General features: G+C 44.4%; 1 protein-coding gene and 1 pseudogene across 1 annotated transcript in view; both read right to left on the reverse strand.

Moving 5' to 3' along the window:
* The window catches only part of LOC134372497 (NXPE family member 3-like), a 40,228-nt gene extending 25,843 nt beyond the window's left edge, over positions 1-14,385 (reverse strand). Inside the window, exons 1-4 of the mRNA XM_063089977.1 lie at positions 14,184-14,385; positions 14,005-14,081; positions 8,208-8,962; positions 1,326-1,405 (exon numbers count right to left, since the gene is read on the reverse strand). Coding sequence (XP_062946047.1) covers positions 1,326-1,405; positions 8,208-8,962; positions 14,005-14,081; positions 14,184-14,385 — 1,114 coding nt within the window. The remainder of the gene's footprint in view (positions 1-1,325; positions 1,406-8,207; positions 8,963-14,004; positions 14,082-14,183) is intronic.
* Positions 14,386-14,405: 20 nt separating this feature from the next.
* The window catches only part of LOC134372498 (NXPE family member 3-like), a 33,425-nt pseudogene continuing 24,458 nt past the window's right edge, over positions 14,406-23,372 (reverse strand).

Genomic DNA, 23,372 nt, shown 5'->3' on the forward strand with positions numbered 1-23,372 from the left:
GGATGAATGGATTTTTGAAATGTGGTACATCCATACAATGGAATATTAGTCTTAAAAAAAGAATTCTGCCACTTGACAGCATGGGTGAAACTGGACTGCATCATGCTAAATAAAGTAAGCCAGACAGAAAAAGAAAATACTCTATGATCTCACTGATAAGTGGAATCTAAAAAAATTAAACTCATAGAAGCAGAGACAGGGGTTGGAGGAAACGGAGAGAAGTTGGTCAAAGCATACAAACCTTCAGTCAAACTTTTCAGAATAATTTCTGGTGTTCTAATGTGCAACATGGTGCCTCTAGTCAATAATTCTGTATTATATGTACCAGCCAGCTGCCCACCCCCCAAAATACTGTATTACATGTTTGAAATTTACTAAGAGAGTAGATGTTGAGTGCTCTTACCATTAAAAAAAAAAGTACCTATGGGAGGTAAGGGATGTGCTAACTAACATGTTTGTGGTAATTGTTTCACAATGTGTATGTATATTTTATCATCACATTGTACACCTTAAATATACACAATCTTATTTGTCAATTTTACCTTAATAGGAGGGTACTTCAAAACGTTCATGGAAAAAATAGAATTACAGATAATATGAATCTTTCCATGAACTTTCTGACATACCCTTGAACTACATGATACCAATTACATGAGGAATCTAAAATAGTCAAATTCACAGAAGCAGAGAGAGACACGGTGGTTGTCAGGGGCTCGAGGGAAGGCAAGATGGTGATGTATTAGTCAACAGGTACAAAATTTCAGTTACACAGACGAGTAGGTCCTAGAGGTCTACTGTACAGCATAGAGCCTAGAACTAACAATAGTGTGTTATGTATTATTATTGCATAATACATACTACATTTATTATTTTAAATATATAATGTATCTTTATTATTATATATCATGTATTGCTATTATATATAGTAGAAGGTTGATCTTACATTAAGCATTTTTATGACACAGAAAAATAATAATCAATAGAGACGTTGGGACAAAACTTATGGAAGTAATGGATATGTCTATGGAATAGATTGTGGTGATGTTTTCACAGGTGTGCACTTATCTTCAAATTCCTCAAGTTGTATACATTACATTTGTATGGCTTTTAGTATTTCAATCATACCTCCATGTTTTTTTTTAATGGATAGTGACTGGTAGAGATAGCATTTGACTCCAGGAAGTCTGATGGTACAGCCCATACTACTAACCACTATGCATACTGCCCTGGCTGGGAGAAGCTAAACTCCAGTCAAGGAATAAAACCCCTCCAAGTCAATTACCACCATCATCATAACCCCCCCAGCATATCCCAGCTCCACTCACCCAGGATACTGTTCTCTGTGTCTCCCCGTCTGATCTGAATTGGAGAAATGCCATGAGGTAGTAGCTTGTCAGTCACATTCCTAGAGAAACACCAAGAATGAGAATTAAGGAATGGTGACCAGATGAAAGCTTAAGTCACTGTGGGCATACAAGGGGTCTTCAGAAAGTTCATGGAATGGTTTGTATTATATGTTAATTCAATTTTTCCACAGACTTTTTGAAGTACCCTAGTATGGTGATTGACTTGTAATTTCTACTCTGCCTAATTCCAAAAAGGTTGTTATAATACAATTAACACATTTATAATTTGGGCCAATTACAATAAAGAGTTAGAAAAATAATGGAAGAAAGAGAAAATCTAATCGGGAGCCTTGGAGAACGACTTTCTGCAATTAACCCACCCATTTAGCTCTCAGCAAACTAATAGTCAAGGTGAGAAAAGAATGACTGAGCCAAATCATGTAGTCCACCTGATAAATGGAAATACCCAAGCATGCCGGGAGACACCAACTTGTCCTGACACCAAATTCTGCAAGGAACATAGAGCAGAATCATTTTTTGTTACACGAACACCCAGACAATGGGGAGCGTATGCTCTACTTTTTAAGTTGTGGGTTGTGTATAGTGACTACCAAAGACGTGGGATGAAAGAGCGAGGTAGTGTGGGACAGCCCCGTACACTGCAGAAACCTGCAAACAGCACTTCAGCCAGGTGATCGAGGTTAACACCAACAGGCACAAACCATGTTGATAGTATATACCCTTGACATGATGTGATGATAGTGTCACTTTACGTCTGTGATCTTTCTCCCCAAAACACACAACCTCAGCTCAGTTACAATAAGAGCAGCATACAAATGTCTATAGAAGAGAATCCTGCAATAAAGTTGACTAATACTTCTCAAAACTGTCAAGACCATCAGAGACAGAGAAAGTCTGAGGAACGTGCACAGCCCAGAAAAGCCTAAGGAGACATGACAACTGACCATAATGTGGTGACTTGAATGGGATCCTGGAACATCAACCAAAAGAGACCTTAGTTTAAAACTAAGTAAATCTAAATAAACGATGGACTGTAATTAATAATAATGTGTCAACATTTGTTCATCAACTGTAACAGATGCACCACACTCATGGAAAATGTTAATACTCAGAGAATCGGGGCGGGGGAGGAAGGGAAGGTGGGAACTCTGTTCTGTCTGCCCAGTTTCTCTGTAAATTTAAAAGTGTTCTAGAAAATAAAGTGTACTAATACAAAAAGCCCCAGCAATTCCACGCACGGGTGTTTGCCTAAGAGAAATGAAAATATCTGCCCACAAAACTCTCATACCCCAATGTTCACAGCAGTTTTATTCCGAATGGCTTATACCTGAGAAAAAACCCAAACGTTCATCGAGACGTGAGTGAATTAACAATGTATGGTGTCCCCATGCAATAGCATTCAGCAATAAAAAGGAAAAAACCCTACAGATATCAACATGGATGAATTTCAATACATTTTACTGAGCAAAAGAAACCAGGTACAAGAGTGCATACTGTATGATACAGTTTTTATGGGATTCTAAAAAAGGCAAAATTGAAATATACCATCAGAAAGCAAATCAGTGTTTGACTGGGGCTGGACATGGGTGGGGAACATCAACTGTGAGGGAGCACAAGAGAATTTCCACGGGTGGTGGAAATGTTCTGTATCTTGATTGTGGTTGGTGCAGGTACACAGGTGTACACATTTATTAAAACCCATTGACCTGCAGGTTTGAAATGAGTATATTTCATTGGATGTAAATTATACCTTAATAAAGTAGATTTTTTAAAAAATGCTTAAATGAATACAAAAAACTCAGACAACAGGATTATGGGCTATGGACTAATGCCAGAATTAAACAAATAGCTATCAAATGACTTAGTAAATATTTCTTGCATGCATGTATGAACTGCTGTCTCTAGAATTGACGGGCTGTAGTTCCAGTTAGGCTGGAAACGCTGTTGGGAAGTTGTTTCATGTGTTTGCGACTAGATGTCTCTCCCATTCCCCAAAGCTAATGCTGAGAGCTCACCTCCTCTTTCTCCCTGCGCTTCCTGGGGCAGGGCAGAGAGGGACAGGGACAGCACCTCTTACTTTACAGAGAAGCTCTCTCACCATTAACCCCCTTACTGGAAAATTCGTCTACTTCACGCATTCCCACTTCCTCCTTGCCCTACTCAAGAGAGGAGGCAAAACTGGATCTATGCCCTTCTCCATGTTTTAGATTGTGCCATGTTCATTTTCTGCACCATCTTTAACTTATTCTTCCTTTCAGTTCTTTCTTTCTAGAATATAAGCATCGTCACATCTGCTCCGTTAGGTAAAGCCATTCTTCCATTCTTACCTCCTCCTGTAACTACAACTCTATCAGGTGCTTTTCCTTCATAGGACAACTTCTTGAAAGACTCATCTGCCCTTGTTATCTGCTTCTTTTCCCACCCCAATACACATATCTTTAAAAAGATATCGTATTGTGTCCTTGACATCCAGCCCTATTGGGTCTTAACATTTTGCCACATTTGAATCAGATCTTTCTTTAAAAACAAAATGATCAACAGATAAAATAAAAAATAGTGCTAACACCAAATGCTGAGAAGGATGCAGAGAAACTGTGTCTCTCATACATTGCTGGTGGGAGGGTAAAATGATACAGGCACTCTGGCAAACAGTTTGACAAGTTCTTATAAAACTAAACATCCACTAATCACACAAACTAGCAATTGCAGTCAGGCATTTATTCCAGACAACTGAAATCTTACGCTCACATAAAAATCTGTACATGAATATTCATAGCAGCTTTATTCATAATAGTCAAAAACTGGAAATAACCCAAATGTCCTTCCATGGGTGAATGGTTAAACAAATTCATATAATGGAAACCAGGCAGCAATAAAAAGGCATAAATTATTGATATACACAACAACTTGGACGGATCTTAAGGGCATAGGGAGAAAAAGCCAATATCTGAAATGATTACATACTGTATGATTCCATTTATATGCTATTCTAGAAATGACAAAACTATAGAGATGGAGAACAGATTAGTAGTTGCCAATGTAGGGACAGGGGTTGGAGGGTGGGAAGGCCATAAAAGTATAGCACAAGGATTTCCTTTATGGTGATGGGACATTTCTGTACCTTGATTGTGGTGGTGGTGGTTACACAAATCTACACATGGGCTACATTTGCAAAAACTTACACATGTACCCATGAACACACACACAGGTGGATGTGCGAGCTGGTAGGTGAAGACTTAATGAGGCCTGTAATCTTGTTAACATAGAGTAGCAATGTCTATTTTCTTGTTTTGATTGTGCTACAGATACATGAGATGCTGCCATTGGCAGAAACTGGGTGAAGAGGTCAGAAGACTATGGACTATTTTTGCAGCTTCCTGTAGGTCTGTCATTATCTCACAATAAAAAGTTAAATTTAGAAAAGTAATAAGTAGATTATTACAGGTACCACATAGGTACCCTCTATACTCTCACCCTTTCCCATTCTGTTCCTCACAAGGATATAGTCCCTATCTTGAATTCAGTGTTTGTGATTCTCATCTACATTTTGTACATTTGATTTATATTTATATTAAATAGCATTGTTTGCAAGTTTTAGAACTTTGCATAAATGGAATGATATGTGTTTATTACTACTCATTATCTTTTCAAGATTTAGAAAGTTTTGAAAGGGAGCTGTTCTTTATTCATTTTTAAATTATAATTGCATTGTTTGAATATACCATAATTTCTTCATCCATTTCTTATCTGTTGTCATTTAGATAGTTTTCAATATTCTCCTATCACAGACAATGTCTGCAATAAATACTATTGTACATGTTCCCTGGCTCTCCTGTAAGAAAGAGAAATCTACAATTTATAACCAGAAGCAAACCTTTGGACTGTAAGTTATATGCATCTTCAACTTTACTAAGTATTGTTAAATTGCTTTTCAAAGTTCTTATAACAATTTACACTCCCAGCAGTGGTATACGATCCTTTTTGTCTCTACACATCCTCATCACCTGTGTTTTTGTCAGATTCAAAGATTTGTTCATATGAAAATTATTAAATAACATCATATTTTGTTTCTTCAACTTTTTAAAAAAATGTTGAGGCAGCTGGCTGGTTTGGGGATCTGAACATTTCACCTTGGTGTTACAAGGCCACATTGTAACCAGCTGAGCTAACTGGCCAGCCCTAAATAATATATTTCAGTTTCAATTAAATTTCCCTGACTACTCATGAGATTAAGTATATCTTCAGATTTTATTCATCATTCAAAATCTTCCTTCTGTGATCTCCTGGTTGTGTCTCTTGCCCATGTTTTCTGTTGGGCTATATAATTTCTCTTATTATTTTGTATAATTTCTTTTCTTTTTTTCTTGGTGTCTGGCTAGTACAGGTATTGAACCCTGGAACTTCGTGTTGTCAGCACCGTGCTCTAAACAACTGAGCTCACCAGGTAGCTCCCTGTACAACTCCTTTATTTCTTCTGAGTACTAATCTTGTGTCACTTTTGTCTGTCACAGATATCATATTCCAGTCTATTATAGCTTGACTTAACCTATGTTCATGGGACTTTTTGTAATGAAGAAGTTTTTTTATTTATATATAGCCCAACTTAACCAATATTTTCCTTTATGATGTCTGCCTCGTTATGTCTGAGGCAATATTTTCCCAAGCTCAAAGCTTGGGAAAAAAGACATTTGCTGCTATTGTCTTCTTTGGGTTTTAAGGTTTGCTTTTCACAGTTAGCTCTTTAATCCTCCTGGCATTGATGTTTATGTATAGTGTGAGGCTGAAATCTAATTATGCTCTTTTCCATTCGTTGACTATTCAATATTTTCCCTGTAGATTTGAATGCCTATCGTGTTTAGATAAAGTTAGTTATGTTCATGGTTCTAGTTTCTTCCATGATCCATTTAACGATGCCTAAGCAAATGCTACAATGTCATATTGAGACAGCTGCCTAAAACTATTTCACACAGAAAGTTTGAAAGATATACCATGAAAATACTAAGAAAATGAAAGATGTTATAGCAATTTTCATATGATAAAATTTAGAATTTAAGGCAAAAATCAAGAAAGGAAAATGCATAATTTACCAATAACATAAAAGAATCACCAGGTTGGATGAGCTGAACAACATTGCCTTGAAATGTATGAAGTTACAACTGCTGAATTACAGAGAGGAATTGTCAAATCTACAAATACAGTGTATTAATTCATTTCTGTTGCTCATACAGAATACTTGAAATTGGGTACTTTACAAAGAAAATGAAATTTACTTCTTACTGTTTTATAGGCTGGGAAGTACAAGGTCCAGGGGACACATCTGGTGAGGGCCTCGTTCTGGGTGGGAACTCTCTATAGGGTCCCGTGGCAACACAGGGTATCACATGGTGAAGATGTTAAGAGCAAGAGAGAGCTTATCCTCTCACTCGCCCTCCTTGTAAAGCCATCAGAACCACACCCGTTACCCCACGAATGGACCAATCCATCCACAAGGGTGCAGTCCTCACAATCTAGTCACTTCATTAAGGCCCCACCTTCCAAATACCATAATCAGACTTCCCACCCTCTTAGCACTGTTACAATGGGGCTCAGGCTGCAATGAGTTTCGGGGGCCATTCAATCCACAGCACACAGTATAATATATTTGCATCTAAAATAAATAGATAAAGCAGACATAAAACAATTAATGAAGATATAGATGATTGGAATAAGAAAATGAATAAGCTAAAACAAATAGGTTCAGAATTCTATTCTGAAGAAATAGGAAATACATATTATTTTCAAGGAAACCCGGTATACAAACAAAAATTTAGTCATTTGCTGGGTCGCAAATGAACTCTAAACAAATTTCAAGGAATTGATATCACAAAGGCCACATTTCTAGTCATAATGCAAATAAATAAGGGAAAAGCAAGAAGAAAAAGGTAGCAACTTTTAAAGTTCAAAAACTTCAAAAATAATTCCTAAATAATTCACCAGCTAAAGAAGAAATCACTATGGGAATTATAAAACATGTAAAACAGAATTAAAATGATGCTTCTACATATTAAAATTTGGAGAATACAGTTAAAACTGTGCTCACAGGGAAATTCATACCCTTAAACATTTTTATGTCATATAAGGAAGGTAGAAATAGATGAGCAAAGTCTTCTGAATCATGAAAGTATAAAAAAGAAAGAAATTCTCTGAGAAAGTAAAGGAACGGGCTGGCTGGTTGGCTCAGTTGTTTCCAGCAAGGTGTTATAGCACCAGAGTCAAAGGGTTCAGATCCCTGTACTGGCCAGCCACCAAAAAAAATTTTTTTTTAAAGAAAGAAAGAAAGAAAAGAAAAACGAAATTGAAGGAATGAATGTTATAGATAGCAGCAGAAACTAATAAAATACAATGGAGAGTTTCTTGCCTGGTACTAGTTTCACCTAGGTATTTTCACCAACTCTCACTGACCTCAGGACAAAATATTTTTAAATCAACTTGAATAACTGATCTAACAAAATAATGAGAAATTGTCAAATGAAAATCTAAATGATGGCAGGAATCCAGATTTCAAAAATGAAGTGCTCGAGCCACGTTTGCCCTGAGATCATTTGCTCCGCTTGAATACTTAGTCTCTTCTCATGCCAGAATCCCGCTTTTTCCTTTAAGCCTAAAATCACTTGTAACCTTCTCTAGACATATAGCCGGACCAGTTTACTGTGCTACGTGTCTGTCCAGCAATGTCTGCCATAGAGTAGGTGCTCAACAAGCATGTGTTGAATGAGAATAGAAATTGGATCACAGACAAGATTTAGGAAAAAGGATGTGACTTAGGGTTGGGACAAGCTTCCCAGATTCTGCGTTTCTTACCATGCCAGCAGGGCCTCATCGTGTGCTGTGGTCACCTTCAAGTAACTCCCACTCGAGTGACCAACTAAAGAGTTGCAGGGCAGGGTAGGCGGTTGAGCGCAGAACCAGAGCTCACTGGAAACCACATCCCTGTACTGGCACGTAGGTCCTTTTGCTCCAGTCGACTGAGGGTCAACATTGCAAATCACAATCTCTTTAGTTCCATTGGGCCCCTGGAAATATCCCCTAAAATCAACTGTGGCCCTTTTCTCTCTCCAGATTCTCCTCAGAACCCCAACTGCCTCGCTGGAGTGGATCAGCCGCACTTGCACCTGGGCCTCCCCAGCCCAGAGCAGGGGGAAGGACAACAGGTATGTGCCATTCTCCAGATCCTGCACATCCCCAGGGACCCCTGCCTTCAAGTCTGGACTCAACAGCTGTGCCCGAAATAGATCCCCACCATGGGTCTTGGGTCTGCCCCGGTGGTCCCTGGCCACAAGGACAGCCTCTAGGTAGCCTCCCAGAACATAGCTGGCCTGGACAGGATCCCTCAGGTGGTAGGTGGAGGTCTGGGGACTGGTGGAGGACAACAAGTCCCCTCTGTCTCCCGGGGTCGGAGGCCAGTACGGAATTCGGGTCAGGTTGGTGAGCTCCTGGGGGAGACAGTCCAAGAGTGGGAGAGATTCCGTGGATTTGGAGGCAGATTTAGAGACAGGACGGGGTCCTGGAGGATGAAAGATGGTGCTTTCAGGCCAGGATGTCTTGAAATAGAATATCTGTGGGTAGAGAAGGAGGAATCTATCAGTGGTTAGTGTTTCTTTCATTTTCTTCTGGGAAAGAGATTTCCATTCACCAAACCTAGTCCCCTCTGCCAGGGGTACCCAGGAGTCTTGCTTGCCTGCATCATGCCATCTGTCACCCTTAAGCCTGGTATCTGAGTCACCACCACCTTTATTTGAAAGGAGTATCTCATGTTGTGAAGATGAAGTTGTGTCTCTGGTTTAGCTCAACCATCTCCTCTCAGCCTTCTTATTCCATCCACTACCAACCCCCAATGTGGCATTCTAAGTGTCCCTTCTTCTCCTGTTCCCTCTCTCCACAACTCCACCCCCACCGTCTCCACACCAATTTTCCAGTTGAGAGTCAGGGGTGGCTGAGACCTTTCTTTGATGCTCCTGAGGGTCATAGAAGAATGAGACGAGACCATCCCTCAGTGACTTCCCTCTGTAATTGGGCTGAGCTAGGGGTGAGAAGGGAGTCAACCACAGAAACCATTGGGAAAGCAAGAAAATGTAGAAAGGCACAGAACAGGTATGGGTTGGCCAAAGGAGTGAGATACAGCACATTCTTTCCTAGGAAAACATGGTGTTTGCTATGACAAGGAGTCCTCTCCAGAGGCCCAGACTTTTTTGGTCTCATAGTCTGAGAAACACAAAATCACAAATATAGACCAGAGAAGTAGAAGAATCCAAAAGAGAAGAACACTGGAGAGGGGCCACATTCTTTGTGATGTGGGTTGTAGTGAATGGGAAAGGGAATCTAGGCACCTGGCCTATGGGATACTCACTTATACCCATCAATGGTCCCTTCTTATTCAGGCAAGTGTACTTCACAATAAAAGCACCCCTCTGACACATCTCAAATTCCAATCTATAGGAAGATGGCCCAAGATCTACCAAGCAAATTTATACTGGAATTAGAAGTTTGAGCTTCAGAGACATCATCTTCTACTCGGAAGGTTGGTAGTGCAGCTATGTCCAATGTCATGAGGCACAGAGATGACAAACCTGCTTTCCCCCTTTAATTGTCTTCTAAACTGACTATTTACCTCCTCTGTTAAATTGTAAACTCTTGGAGTGTTGCATTTTCTCTGGATCTAGCACAATGGATTGTGGAAAATCCTCAGTGGGTGGCTTAGTGATAAAAATGTGGCCTCTAGGCAAAAGCCAACACAGAAGCCTTTGGCATGAGTGAAAGGAGCATAGATAGAGGGAACACTGTTCTAGGGGCAGAATTAGTAAGAGAGGAGTCCAGATTCACAGGTCATAAGTTAACAGGGATTCTGGCTTTGATCACCATGGTACCCTGCATAATGGCCCTCGAAGATATCCGTGTCCTGATTTCTGTCCACTGTGAATATGTCACCCTATGTGACAAAAGGAACTCTGTATATGTGATTAAGTTAAGGGTCATATAAGGGGAAGATTATCCTAAATTATCCAGCTCAAAATGTAATCACAAGTGTCCTTATAAGAGGTAGGAATTTTACTACAGAAGGCAGAGATGATGCTATGATGGGAGCAGAGGGGCAGAGGCAGAGAGCCTTGAAGATCTGAAGATGCTCCACTGGAGTTTGGATCCTCATACTGGCCAGCCACCAAAAGAAGCAGCAGCTGCTACACTGCTGGCTTTTGACATGGAGGAAGTGACCATGAGCCAATGGATGCAGGCAGCCTCTAGAAATTGAAAGCGGGGGGGCTTCCAGTCAAGATGGTTGGATAGACGGTCCCCAGCATCAGTCTCTCCCACAAAGTGACTAATTTACAACTATTAATAGTAATGACAGCCAAGCTGGGGCCACTAAGCTCAGGGGAAGAGGGGAAGACACCTATGGAGTGGATGATGGTCGGAGAAGCTATGAAGAGAGAAAGAAAAAACCTCCCGGCCACTTCCTGGTTGAGGCTGCTGAGCACACAGAGCAGGAGCTGGAAAAAGCCGCAGCTGTGCCCTTCAGATGAAGTTGTTTGCAGGCAGCAGGGGAGAAGAGGGCCTTGGTGCTCCCAGGCCATCAATAATTGGGTTCCTGTGGATCCACATTGGACTGAGGAGCCACAACAACTGAAAAACAGGAGCCACTCAGAGACTGGCAAGTCATCGCAAGGGACAGGAGCATGGCCCGTCCCATGGGAATTGTCTGGAACATAGGTGCTGGGGGAGATGGGCCCACCGGGAGAACACTGGGGCATAGCAAGGACAGCTGATCTGCCTCCCAATCAGCATGGGACCACTCAGAGGACACCGGTCAGGAATATAGAATTGCATGGGGTGTGGTTTGATGAAAAGACTCAGGCCCAGACCAGTGTTTCTACACAAGTCAGGTGCACCGGATTTCACTAGACCCAGAAGTATCTATAAAGTCAACCATAAAAACTGGAGCTTCACAAAAAGCCTTCCCTAGGGAATCAGCAGCCAAGCAGCAATTTAGCTCAACCACACAACTCAAGTACTGGTCCCCATGGGAAGTTCCCCCACTTCAGAAGTAAGCAAAGGACAACAAATTAGTTCTAACACAGAGTTAAAGTGGTGGGAACAGGAAATAACCCAACACAGAACTGAGAGAAAGGACAAAGTACCCACGACCAGAGACAAAATTTGATATTAACTAGTAAAGGTCTCATTTCACCAAAGAACACCTATAACATGTAGAAGGTCTGGAAGTCCTCTGGGCTACCAAGCCAGAAAGTGGGGAGGGCTGGGGGCCTCAGCCATGCCCCCAACACTTGCAACCAGGCCCGAGGGTGGTGGCCTCGGGCTTCGGTCACACTCCGACAACACAGGCAACCAGCCCAGTGATGACCACCAACCCACCACCGGAAGTGCCCCGGGCTCTCCCAAGCTAGGGTTGTAGGGCGCTGAGGGCCTCAGTCACAGCCCCCCCACACAAGCAACCAGCTCAGGGCCGACCACCCAGATGTCAGAAATGAAAAATGATACAACTACAGCTGAGGCAGATATGAAAAAGATGATACACTTGTGGAAATAAATTTCAAAATTTAAACAAAATAGACACATTTCTAGAAAACTGTGCCAAAGCTGACTCATGAGGAGACAGAAAACATCATTAGCGTACCGTTTTTGAAAAGGTTTCCTTTCTCACAAGAAAAACTATAGGCTCAGTTAGCTTCACCAGTGAGTGTTATCTAATATGTAACAAACAAATAATTTCAATCTTGCAAACATCTTTCCGAGACTAGAAAGAAAAGGGGGGGCGGGGCGGAATTCCCAATTCCTTCTGCAAGGCTAGCGTCACCCTACTAAAATCTGAAAGGACTACTATGAGAAAGGACAGTTACAGGCCAGTTTCACTTATGAATATAGATGTACAAATTCTAAACAAAATGTTAGTAAACCAAATCTAACAATGTATAAAAAAGGTAGTCCATCACAGCGAGGTTGGGTTTATCTCAGATATGCAAGCTTGCTTTTAGAGAAATAATTTGTGTTGTTCATAACTTCTATATTTATATGAATTTGGGGGGTCTCTTTAATTAGTAATTAAGAGAAGTGTGTTGAAAACTCCCCACTACGATAGTACACTTGCAGATTTTTTCTTTTAGTTCCAACAATTTTTTGCTTAAGTTTAGAGACTATTTTATTAAATGCATTCTTGTTTAGAATTCTAACATATTCTCAGTGAGTTGAATTTTTAATATTATATGGTGATCCACACTATTTCTAATGATGATCTTTGTCTTAAAGTCTATTTTTTTTCCTTTATTATTATAATTAAGCCAGCTTTCTTTGGTTAGAATTTGCCTCACATATTTTTCTTCTATTTTTAATTTTCAATGTTCTTCTCCAGTCCTTGACCATGTGAATATATGATTTCCATAGAGGTATAACAATAGGCCATTTATAGTTTTTTATTCTGCTTAAATTTTTTTTCTTACCATTTTAGACAAAGCTAACCTTTTCCTTAAAATATCCTTCAAGGTTCAGCTCAATAGAGATTAGTTAGAAACAACCTAACTGTCAAAGAAATGATGATTACATCATAAATAATGGTAGTTACAAACCAATATAAATGAAAGCTTTGGGTCATCCTACCAGGTAAGTCACCAAGAATTGCAGAGGCGATAGCTAGAGGTGAGGGGAACGTAGAATAAACAGAGAAAGAGGGAGAGGATGACTACCAGTTGCCGCCCTCAGACCCACTGCAGCAAGAGGGGCTGCGGGTCATCGCACTGACCTCCCTCCTGTGAGTCTCCTCTCATGAAGGAAAGCCCCTGGGAACCACAGAGGAGTTGCTCCCTGACCTCGTATGAAAATGTAGCTCTGTGCAGTATGAAGGGGTAGACTGCGGCAGCCATGAGAGTGCATTTTGCAATCCTCTAACAACAGGGACTGTAACTGACTGAGGCACCCACTGCTAGTCAAATCCTGCACAGTGAAGCGCTTTTCCCATTGGATGCTCCCAGCTGATGACAGGGCACAGCAGAAATACTAAAGCTGGCCCATCCCTGGGAGATGCAGGACTGCCCTGATGGTCACCTTTGATTCAAGGACTTCCCAACAGTCCTGCCCAACTTTCCTTAGACTGGACAGTGTCCTAGCATGCTCCTTCCCATGCTCCTTTACTCAAGGTCAGCCTTGCATCAAGGCTGACAGCTGTCCCAGCCTCACCTGCTACCTCCACATTATCTCTCACAGGTGTTTCTTCTGCAATAATGTTTGCATTTCTAATCCTGTCTCAGCACCTACTTCTTGGAAGACCTGCACTGAACAACGGGCATAGCAAAATCCTCCTAAATATCCATTAGGACATTGGAATAATCCCATCACATATATCTGAAGTGAAAAAGAAAAAAGAAAAGGGAAGGGGGATAGAAAAAAATTTTGCTACTGAAAAATTATTGGGAATATATATGCTTAAACCATGATTATCTCCCAGTCATGGGATTCTAGGTGATTTTTATTTTCTTTATTCATGTTTTTTGGTGATTTTTCAAATTTTCTTCAAAAAGCATGCATTACTTTTTACAATTAGCAGAAACAGTTCATTTCACAAACCACTACATAAGACTCCTTATAAATGTACATTCAGGCTTTCCACGAGGGTAGCCTTGATAAGCTGAATCGGAACCCATCTCATATTTTTGCAAGGCTCACTGACACCTTAAATGGAGAAGAGGGCACATAAAATGACAATCTTCATACGTACTGATCGTGGATGTTGCTGTCTCTGTCCCCTCCCTCATCCCTCAGCACTGCTTTTACATGTGGGAACTAAAACTCTGGAGATGAACTGGGCCACTTCCGTGTTTCCCTCCTTTTTCTTCTCCTGCCATTGCCCAAGTCCCAATTCTTGCTGGTCAATGTTATGAACTGTACAGTTGCTGCAGGTAAGAGAAAAGATACTGACAGCTGAGGGGGGAAGGATTCCTGGCTTGATGGTCACACTAGTTTCCCCATCACCCATCCCAGAACCCTCGGGAGCACTCAGGTGGGGCAGATGAAGGAGAGGAGTAAGTCCACCTCATTGCCGACGATGAGTGGCCCCGGGTGGATATTGTCTGGCGGGGCCAGGCTGGAGGTCATTTCCCAGGCATCCACAAGTTCCACACGGAGGTCAGCGAAGGCAGTTCGCAGGAGCCAATTCAACTGGAGGGTGAACCCATCACTCCCATACACAGACTTGTAGCCGGTGTTGGCCAGTTTGATGACCACAAGAGTGCTGGGTTCCCAGGCCACCAGGGCGGCCACGGCCACCCAGATCCCTGTCAGTCATCACACAAAAATGGATGGAGGGAAGGTGGTGAAGTGAGCTCCCAGGCCCAGCACCACCATGGTGTGGGGGCCCCCGGCCAGGCCCCCCAGCTGCCAGGCCACAGAGTGCAGGGAGGCCACTGGTGTGTGGAGCGAGCGCAGGGGCCAGCCGTGGGCTCGCCAGTGCAGCACTATGCCCCGAGAGGTCTCCACCACCATCAGGGGCCCCGTCTGGTATGTGACATGTAGATCCACTGGCTTCAGGGCTGTGCAGAGTGTGAGGGTGGTCAGGGGTTAACATAGGGCTGTACTTTTCATTTAAAACTACAAAGGATCTAGGTTCTCTTTTCTCTTAGCACACAAGTATCCTACGACCACCTGGTTTTGCTGTTCCTAATGTGTGATATTACCAGTCACCTCTTAGTTCCCAAATGTGAAGGCTTACTCTCAGTCCCCAGACACTTGAGCAGGAGGGTAGACAACATCACACAGGCCTCCAGGTCTCCAGGTGGGGCAGCTGGTGTTTTCAGATAACTCGTGTAAACAAACAGCAGCCCACTTCCAGACTATTTCATGCCAAGAGGCCTGATAAGGCTGCTTTCATGCTTGTGGGTAAGAGGGTAGAGCAATGGGGGCTCAGGGGGGTTCCCTTCATGAGAACACAGACCCGTGTGGACCCTACACACCTCTCTGTGGGGTGAGGGAAGACAGGTGGTGGAGGGGGTGGGTGCTCATGTTCTCTTTTCTTGCTCATCCTTGGCTCTCATGTTACCCTTTTTCCGCAGTAAGGCATATTCCTTCATTCACGTTATGTTGCATTGTGGAATTTGTCCTAAACCCTAGTGAAAGGTGAAGACTCAGATAAGACTCAGCTTGCATAACAGTCTGACCTCTTTTAACTTTTATCCCCAAAGAAGTAAATACCAAAACTCTGTCTGAAGCACTGACATCTCACTTCAACTCCTATCTTGTGTCTTCAAATGCCTCATCCACTCGTTTCCCTAGAGGTCCCCTCCCACCTCTTTAACCCAGTGTGAAGGGCTATGAAATAAATACACCATCTCCTCCTACTCCTGCCCCCTGGCTGCCAATCCAGGCACCCCATTAACCTCCATTTGCAATTCATTTTGTGGTTATCTAGAGTTATTCGGTCATTTCCATTCATTCTAGAACCAATCACTCAGCAAGTACTGTCAAGCCCTCCAGCATCCTTCCTTTACTGCTGACACTATATTTCTTTACCAGTTCAGCCTCTCCCTGCCTCACATGTGGACTGTACAGCTGTGTTATGACTGGGCTTTGCCCTCTCTTTTTTCAGTCCCATCGGTCTAACGAACTGAAAACTCTGCTTAAAAACATCCAGTGTATGGCTGGCCCGTGGCTCAGTTGGGAGAGTGTGGTGCTGATAACACCAAGTCAAGGGTTAAGATCCTCTTACCAGTCATCTTTTAAAAACAAACAAACAAACAAACAAAGAAAAACATCCAGTGTCTCCCAATTGTCACAACACAAACCCCTAAATCCTGGATTCTCTACAATTCTCTTCTTAAATTCCAACTCTGTTCCTCCAGTACCCCTCAGCAAGTCCTCAGTTCCAGACAAGCTTGTGCATATACCTGCTCTCCTGTAATGTGGAGATTATGCATAATCAAGTCACCCTGTTTCTCAGCCCTTCCCCTGCCCCAAAGCAGGCGTCCTGTCCTTTCGCATCACTCTACTGAAACCCAGGCATTTTGCACCATTGACATGATGTTTCCTGCCTTCTCACAGCCCTCTTACTCCTCTTGTTCTTTTCAGTGTCCTACTCCCTCCCCCATGGCTACTCACAGGGCACGGTGTCACACAGATATTCCCAGCACTGCCGGAATGTGGAGCCCATCATGTGGACGATGTGGCCGTCCAAGATGCTGTCAGCAGTGGGAAGGAGTGGCAGGCGCAGGCCAGCGGAAGCCAGAGGGCTTTGGGGCTGGGATCCCAGGGTAGCGTGGCTGTTCAGGGGACAGAACTGTAAGCAAAACGATAAGCAGGTACAGAAGAGGCTAAAGCTGTGAGCGTGAAGTAAGTGCTGCCCTTTCTGCAAGCCCCAGTGCCACTTGCCCAGACTCTCTCTCCTCTCCCTGGCCATGATGATTGGAGAAATACACCGAGGGAGGACGTTGTCTGTCACATTCCTAAAGAAAAACCAACTGGCAGGAAGGGGAGCCCTTAATGGAAGTGTGTGAGGGGAGGAATCCTGAGCTAAGGCAAAGGCGGGAGTGGGGTGGGGGGGTGGGTGGATTCTTGGAGGAAAGAGGTTCTCAGAGTCAAGGGCTTTTGCGCCAGCATCAGGCTCCTGGGAGGTAGTGAGGGCTTAGAAGGAGACAGGTTGGAAACAAGTTTAGGGATCCAGGTTCTTTGAATTTCCTTGTCACAGGGATTTCATCTCTGCAGAAAGCAGATTTGCTTTAAAATGTACCCAGGATTTTGGTTTTATTTAGGTGTGGTGAGGCCAACTGTTCAGGAGGAGATTCCCATTGAAGAAATAGTTTGTTACTTGTGTTCCCAAGGTGAAGGGGCACAGCATGTCACGCAGGCCACCCAGGGAAGCACGGGGGTCAGTCAGGAGGTGGACGGAGTGAGGGAAAAGCATGGGCTAAAGGATCTACTGTGGTTTTCACAGGAAGGAATGGGCAAGGCGGGTAAGTCACTGAGCAGGTTTAAGATGGGCTAATTTGAATAATTTGGGTGGGCTCTGGGCTATAGAGATGGTCTTCCGTTGTCTGGCATCCGGCCATGGGGTGATTTAGGGCTGGGAATGGTATACGGGGCTGCAGGAACCTGACAAAAGGAGGCGGTATGGTCTCAGAATTGAGTGGTTTGCATGTCAAAGGCATCCTCACAGGCATGCTGTTTACTATCTCTAGTGGTTAGCTGACCCTGACAGGGGCAGTCCCTTCCTGGATCCACAAGGCTCTAGGATAATAAAGCATCATAAAATTCAGAAAACAGGCTGGCCAAGGGCTTCAGTGCCCTGCCTGGGGGCCCGGGGCATGGAGCTGGAGACCAGACCACCCCTACAACCAGAAAAACCGCCAGTGCCAAGGAGCATACCAGAAACATCACCTCCGTGTGGATCGCCCACCACAGCAACCACAGTAACCACGGCTGCCACGTAAGTGGCTAGATGACACAACCACCACACAGATGGTCCACCAGCCACTGGAGTGCCCTGACACAAGGAGAGTCACCAGCAGAGACCAAAGAAAAGAAGAGGATGTCTCTCTCCACAAAGCCCATTCCAGAGTGACAGCAGAAGCATCTGCTCTATGATAATATTGGGGGACATGAACGCACCTCTCAGCATTGGACAGATCATCTAGGCAGCAAATCAACAGAGTAACCATTACTCTTTCAGAAGGAGAGAAGTAATCTAGGGTTATCAGTGGGGGGGGGGAGATTGGACAAGGGGCATAGAGAATAAGTACAACTTGTAACAAAATACATACTAGTAATATTGATTTGATCAATGTATGTCAATTGAATCCCCAGAATATGTATAATCAATTATGATTCAATAAAAACAAAGAAAGAAAACAGGCTGGCCGGTTAGAATACAGTGCTGATAACACCAAGTCAAGAGTTCGGATTCCCGTACTGGCCAGCCGCCAAATAAAACACAGAAAATACAAAACACAATTAGTGCACGAAGATGTTTGGAGCCTTTTATAAGAAGAATTAACTCTCCTCCTGGTCTCACAAGCCCCACCTGGCAGATCCCCGCTTCCATTCTCCCCGAAATGGCGGAATCTGACGTCAGTTCTCTGCACCAAGCGTCAGCCTTCGGCCCAGCTGGACGCTCCGCCCTCCCTGAGACTCGCTCTTCCCCTGGCTTCCGGGACGCCTCAGTGTCCTGGTGGCTCCTTTCCTGACTCCTCCCCTTCTCCTCAGCCTCTCTCGGTTGGAGTGTGCGCTTCAGTCCTTGCTCCTCTTTTCTAATTACGCTCTCAGCCTCCTGATTTAGTCTCAGCCTAGACTTCTCAGCCCAGCTCCAGGTTTGTGGACCTAACTGTGCACTCAGCACCTCTGCTCCGTGTCTCATGCACACGAGCGGACCTGGACTCCCAGTCTCCACCCTCGCCTGCCTCACACGTGGCTTTCACCATTTCAGCTGATGGCACCAACTCCTTCCAACGTCCTTCCAGGGGAGCAGGCTCAAACCCATCTGTGATTTTCTTTTTTTTTTTTTTTCTGGCACATTCCACATTCTCTCTCTGAGGAAATCCTCTGGGCGCTGCCTTCAGAATATGTCCAGAAATGAATCCCTTTACTGCGACCTTTACTACTATAACCTAAGTCCAGGGCCTGATCACCAAGAGCCTCCTACATTTCAGTCTCCCTGTTCCTCCCTTAGCCTTCTGCAGTCCATCCTCATTTTTTCCCCATTTTAAAAATTGTGGTAAAATACCCATACATAAAATGTATCATCTTAACCGTTTTTAAGGGTACAGTTCCTGGTATTCAGCACATTCGCAGTGTTCAGCAACCATCACCACCACCTGTCTCCAGAATTCTCCTCATCTTGCAAAACTGAAACTGTGCCCATTAAAAACTAAATCTTCATCCCTCCCTCGCCCCAGCCCCTGGCAACCACCACTCTACTTTCCGTCTTTGTGATTTTGACTACTCCAGATACCTTATATAAGTACAACCATACAGGACAGACGACTCTAACTACAGAAGTCTGAGAGGCCCTTTTGAAATGTAACTCATACTATGGCTCTCCTCTGCTCAAAACCTGCAATGACTCCCCTGTCACTTAGAGCAAAAACCGACATACAGAGCCCTTGCTGGTCACGCTGTGCCCTCCTCTTAACCTTCCTGGTCTTTTCATCTACCGTTTTCATCTACCATTTGGCTTCCCTGCTGCTCCTCAGATGCACCAGGCCTGCTCCTGCATCCTCTCCACCCGGAATGCTCTTCCCCCAAGTATCTCCTTGGCCAACTCTCTCACCTCCTTGCTCTCATCTCATTCCTCAAATGTTGTCTTCTTAATAACATCTACCCCAATTCCCTATTGAACATTGCAACTTGCCCCCACCACACTCACTCCTAATCTTCCCTCCTCTATATTTTAAAATTTCCATGTCACATATTTCTCTCTAACATCATGCATAATTTACTTATTGTTATGTGCATTGCTTACTGTCCCTTCCTCCTGTCACATGTAACTGAACAACAGCAGGTTCTTCAACTGTTTGTTCAATGCTCTATAGAGCAGGGACACACAGCAGGTGCTCACTATGCATTTGCTGAATGTCAGAAGGGACTAATTGAAGAGGTTGTGTCTTAGGAGGAGTGGGGAATTTGCTTTCTGGCTGGGAGCAATGTGGGTGGGGGGGCAGTTAGAGAAGATTCTTGAAATTTGGAGAGATCCAAAAGTGTGGTGTGCTCTGAGAGTATCAAGTCACCAGTGCCCCATGGAGGTGACAGAATTCAGGGGGCAGGTGCAGGACGATCCCAGGGACCCTGGATCCAGGTGGAGGCATCTGTTCCCCCAGCAGGGCCCAAGATCACACAGGTTTGAACAATGAGCACTTTGGGGAGACCATTGTGGACAGAGGACTAAGGAAGGATTCCTGATGGTCAAGGTGGGCTCCTTTGCAGGAGCCTAGGTGAAGGGAAACCTCCTTACCTGTCCAGCTTCAGAGGTCCTGAGAATTGGATTAAAGTTGATGTAAAGAAAACACCTGAACTTGGGATCTCAAATCCTGTCCACTACACGTTCACCACACATGCAATTATCTTTAACATCCGTCGCCTATCAGCAGACTGTTACAGCATCTGGCACAGCGTAGGGAGGGGCTCGACAGCAACAGATGCCCGAGGCAGGATCATAAAAGCTAACAGAGCCATGTTCCTGTTCTAAGCCCTTCACATACGTTAACTTAATTGTCCTTACCACAGCTCTATGAGGTAGGTACTATTATTATCCCCTTTTACAAATGAGAAAACTGAGGTGCAGAGAGGTTAAGTAACTTAAGTAATCAGAGATGACATTAATCGTAATTGGCAAATAGTAACTGGTGGAGCAGGGATTCTAACCCAGGCACCTTCACTCCAGAGACGCTGGCCTTTACTTCCACGTGACATCCCGAGGCGACTCCTGCTTCCAGTCATAGGTTTATTTCCAATTGACTAATGCAAAAGCGACACGTGATTCTTCCTTTCTGACCAAAAAGAGCAATACAAATTGGTCTGAAAAGACCGGGGTTTGCTAGTGTTAAATTCTCTGGCTGGAGAGTGAATGCTACCGGGAATTCCCCAGACATGGGAAAGCTCCAGAGGTGGGCGTCTGGTGCCAGAAGGCACCATGGGCATCTCCAGCTCAGCTCACTTCTGCGCTTCTGAGCTCCCCCGGTCACAGCGGGCCGCTGCTAACTTTTACGCTCATTAGAGCTCCCTTCTGCGGGGCCTCGGAGCAGCAGCCAGCTCAATGGCCAAACTCGCACCTGAGCTTCCAGGCTGTAATGTTCCCTTCTCCCTCCGTGGGGTCACATCCAATTCTCTTCTCCCTGCTGTTGTTTTCTAAATCTACATCCCTCCTTGCAGCGGCCGTCAGAAGGGTGGAGAGGACTGGGACTCTTCCCTTTTTCCATAGGTCTGTGGTTCTCTTTCTAGCATCAGCTAAATTGTCACGTGTCCTGACCATCATAGGCCAGGTTGGGTGCCCTTTCTCTGTGTCCTCAAACCACTCAGGACATACTATGCTTAAGCTCTCATCACACTACATATTTTAAAGTCATGTGCCTCTTCACTGACAACTTGTAGAGAGCAGGGGTGCCAACTGTTTTCCATCAGTAGTCAGTCAGCACTTGGTGTGAGAGCTGGCATATAGTAGGTGCTCAGCAAACGTGTTTAATAGAAGTGAGATGAATGACAAGGGAAGCAGTTTAGGCAGAATAATAACAGTGACCAGGATTCAGGCACCCCAGATGAGGCTGGGTTTCTTACCACGCCATCAGGGCCTCTTTATGGGGTGTAGTCACATGCCAGTAATGTCCAGCTGAATGTCCTAGCAGTGAGTCACAGGGCAAGGTAGAGGGCCGAGCACAGAACCAGAGCTCACCCGAATCTTCCTCCTTGTAGTGACAGGTGAATTCTTCCCCCCCCTGTCAACAGGGCGTTCACATTGCAAGTCACATTTTCTTCATATCCTGGGGGTCCCCGGAAATAACCTATGAAATCCACTGTGGCCCAATAGTCTCTCCAGATTTTCTGCAGAACCCCCACTGCCTAGCTGGAGTGGATCAGCCTCACTTGCACCTGGGCCTTGCTCCCCAGCCCAGAGCAGGGGGAAGGACAACAGGTATGTGCCATTCTCCAGATCCTGTACATCCCTAGGGACCCCTGCCTTTAAGTCTGGACCCAAGAGCTGTGCCCAAAACAGATCCCCACCATGGGTCTTGTGCCTGCCTCGGTGGTCCCTGGCCACAAGGACAGCCTCTAGGTAGCCTCCTAAGGTATAGCTGCCCTGGGCAGGATCCCCCAGGTGGCAGGTATATTAGGCCTCACGGCTAGTTTAACATCAGCACATGCAGGTTAAGCAACTTTCCCCCTTCTCCCCCTCCCGTTTCTGTTTTCTGCTCTGGGAACTGAGATCCCTCTCCTCAGAAGGGGTAATATCCCTCTCCTGGGAAGGGGTAAACATTACTGTTATCATCCAAGGAATGTCTTGTGGTCTGTGTTTAGCAGGCTTCAGGCTGGAATGCTTCGTACTGAGATAGTGGCTAATCAAGAGACTATGCCTTAAGCAACCAGATGTTATCAGACCACAAGGGCTGTGTCACCTTGCACACCACTGATTTCAAAATTCCCCACTACTCTGTCAGAACCCTCCCTAAGAGTCTTATAAACCTCCTGCTTTCCTTGGTTTGGGAGAACTGATCTGGTTCAGTTTCCCTCCAAGTTAGTGGAATAAACCTTTTGGCTAAAATGGCTCCTGGACTGGGTGTCTCTCTTTTCTCTGTGTCGCCGAACCTCACAATGTGGAAGTCTGGGGACTGGTGGAGGCAAGAACGTTCCCCTCATTTCCCGGGGCTAGAGCCAGTAGAGAAGATGGGTCAGGTTGGGAAGCTCCTGGGGAGGTGAGCCAGAGGACTTGTGTGCAGGGCTGGGCCCTGGAGGCTGAGGGATGGGATTGTCAGGCCAGGAAACCCTGAAGTACCCGACCTTTCGGTAGAGAAAGAGCAACCTGTCAGTGGTTTGTGTTTCTTCATCTTCCGAGAAGGAGATTTGAATTTGTCAAACTGAATCCTCCTCTGCCTGGTGAGTCTCAGGCAGGCGTCCTGCCTGCCACATGCCCCCTCTGACCAAAGCCTGATGCCTGAGCCACCAGCCCACACATCTGCACATATCATAGCATATTTAAAGCCATATGTCTGTGGGTTTTGCTAAATCCCACAGAGAATAAAGAGCGTCTCTGTCTCCTGGTCCTCATTAGCTTTTACCCTATGACCTGCACACACTCCTACTGCCACCAGAGGGGAGTCTAGGCTCAGCTCCACCCCCGAGTCCCTGGCTGTCCCCACTCCTGATAAGTCTTTCTCCCTCAAGACTCCAACACCTGGAGTAAATCCCCCTTCCTCTCCTATTTCCTCTTTCCCCACCCCTGTCTCCACCATCTCCACCCTAGACTTAGAAAAAGGATTTTCTTTACATATA

This window comes from Cynocephalus volans, chromosome 3 (assembly GCF_027409185.1).
Source record: "Cynocephalus volans isolate mCynVol1 chromosome 3, mCynVol1.pri, whole genome shotgun sequence".
NCBI lineage: Eukaryota > Metazoa > Chordata > Mammalia > Dermoptera > Cynocephalidae > Cynocephalus > Cynocephalus volans.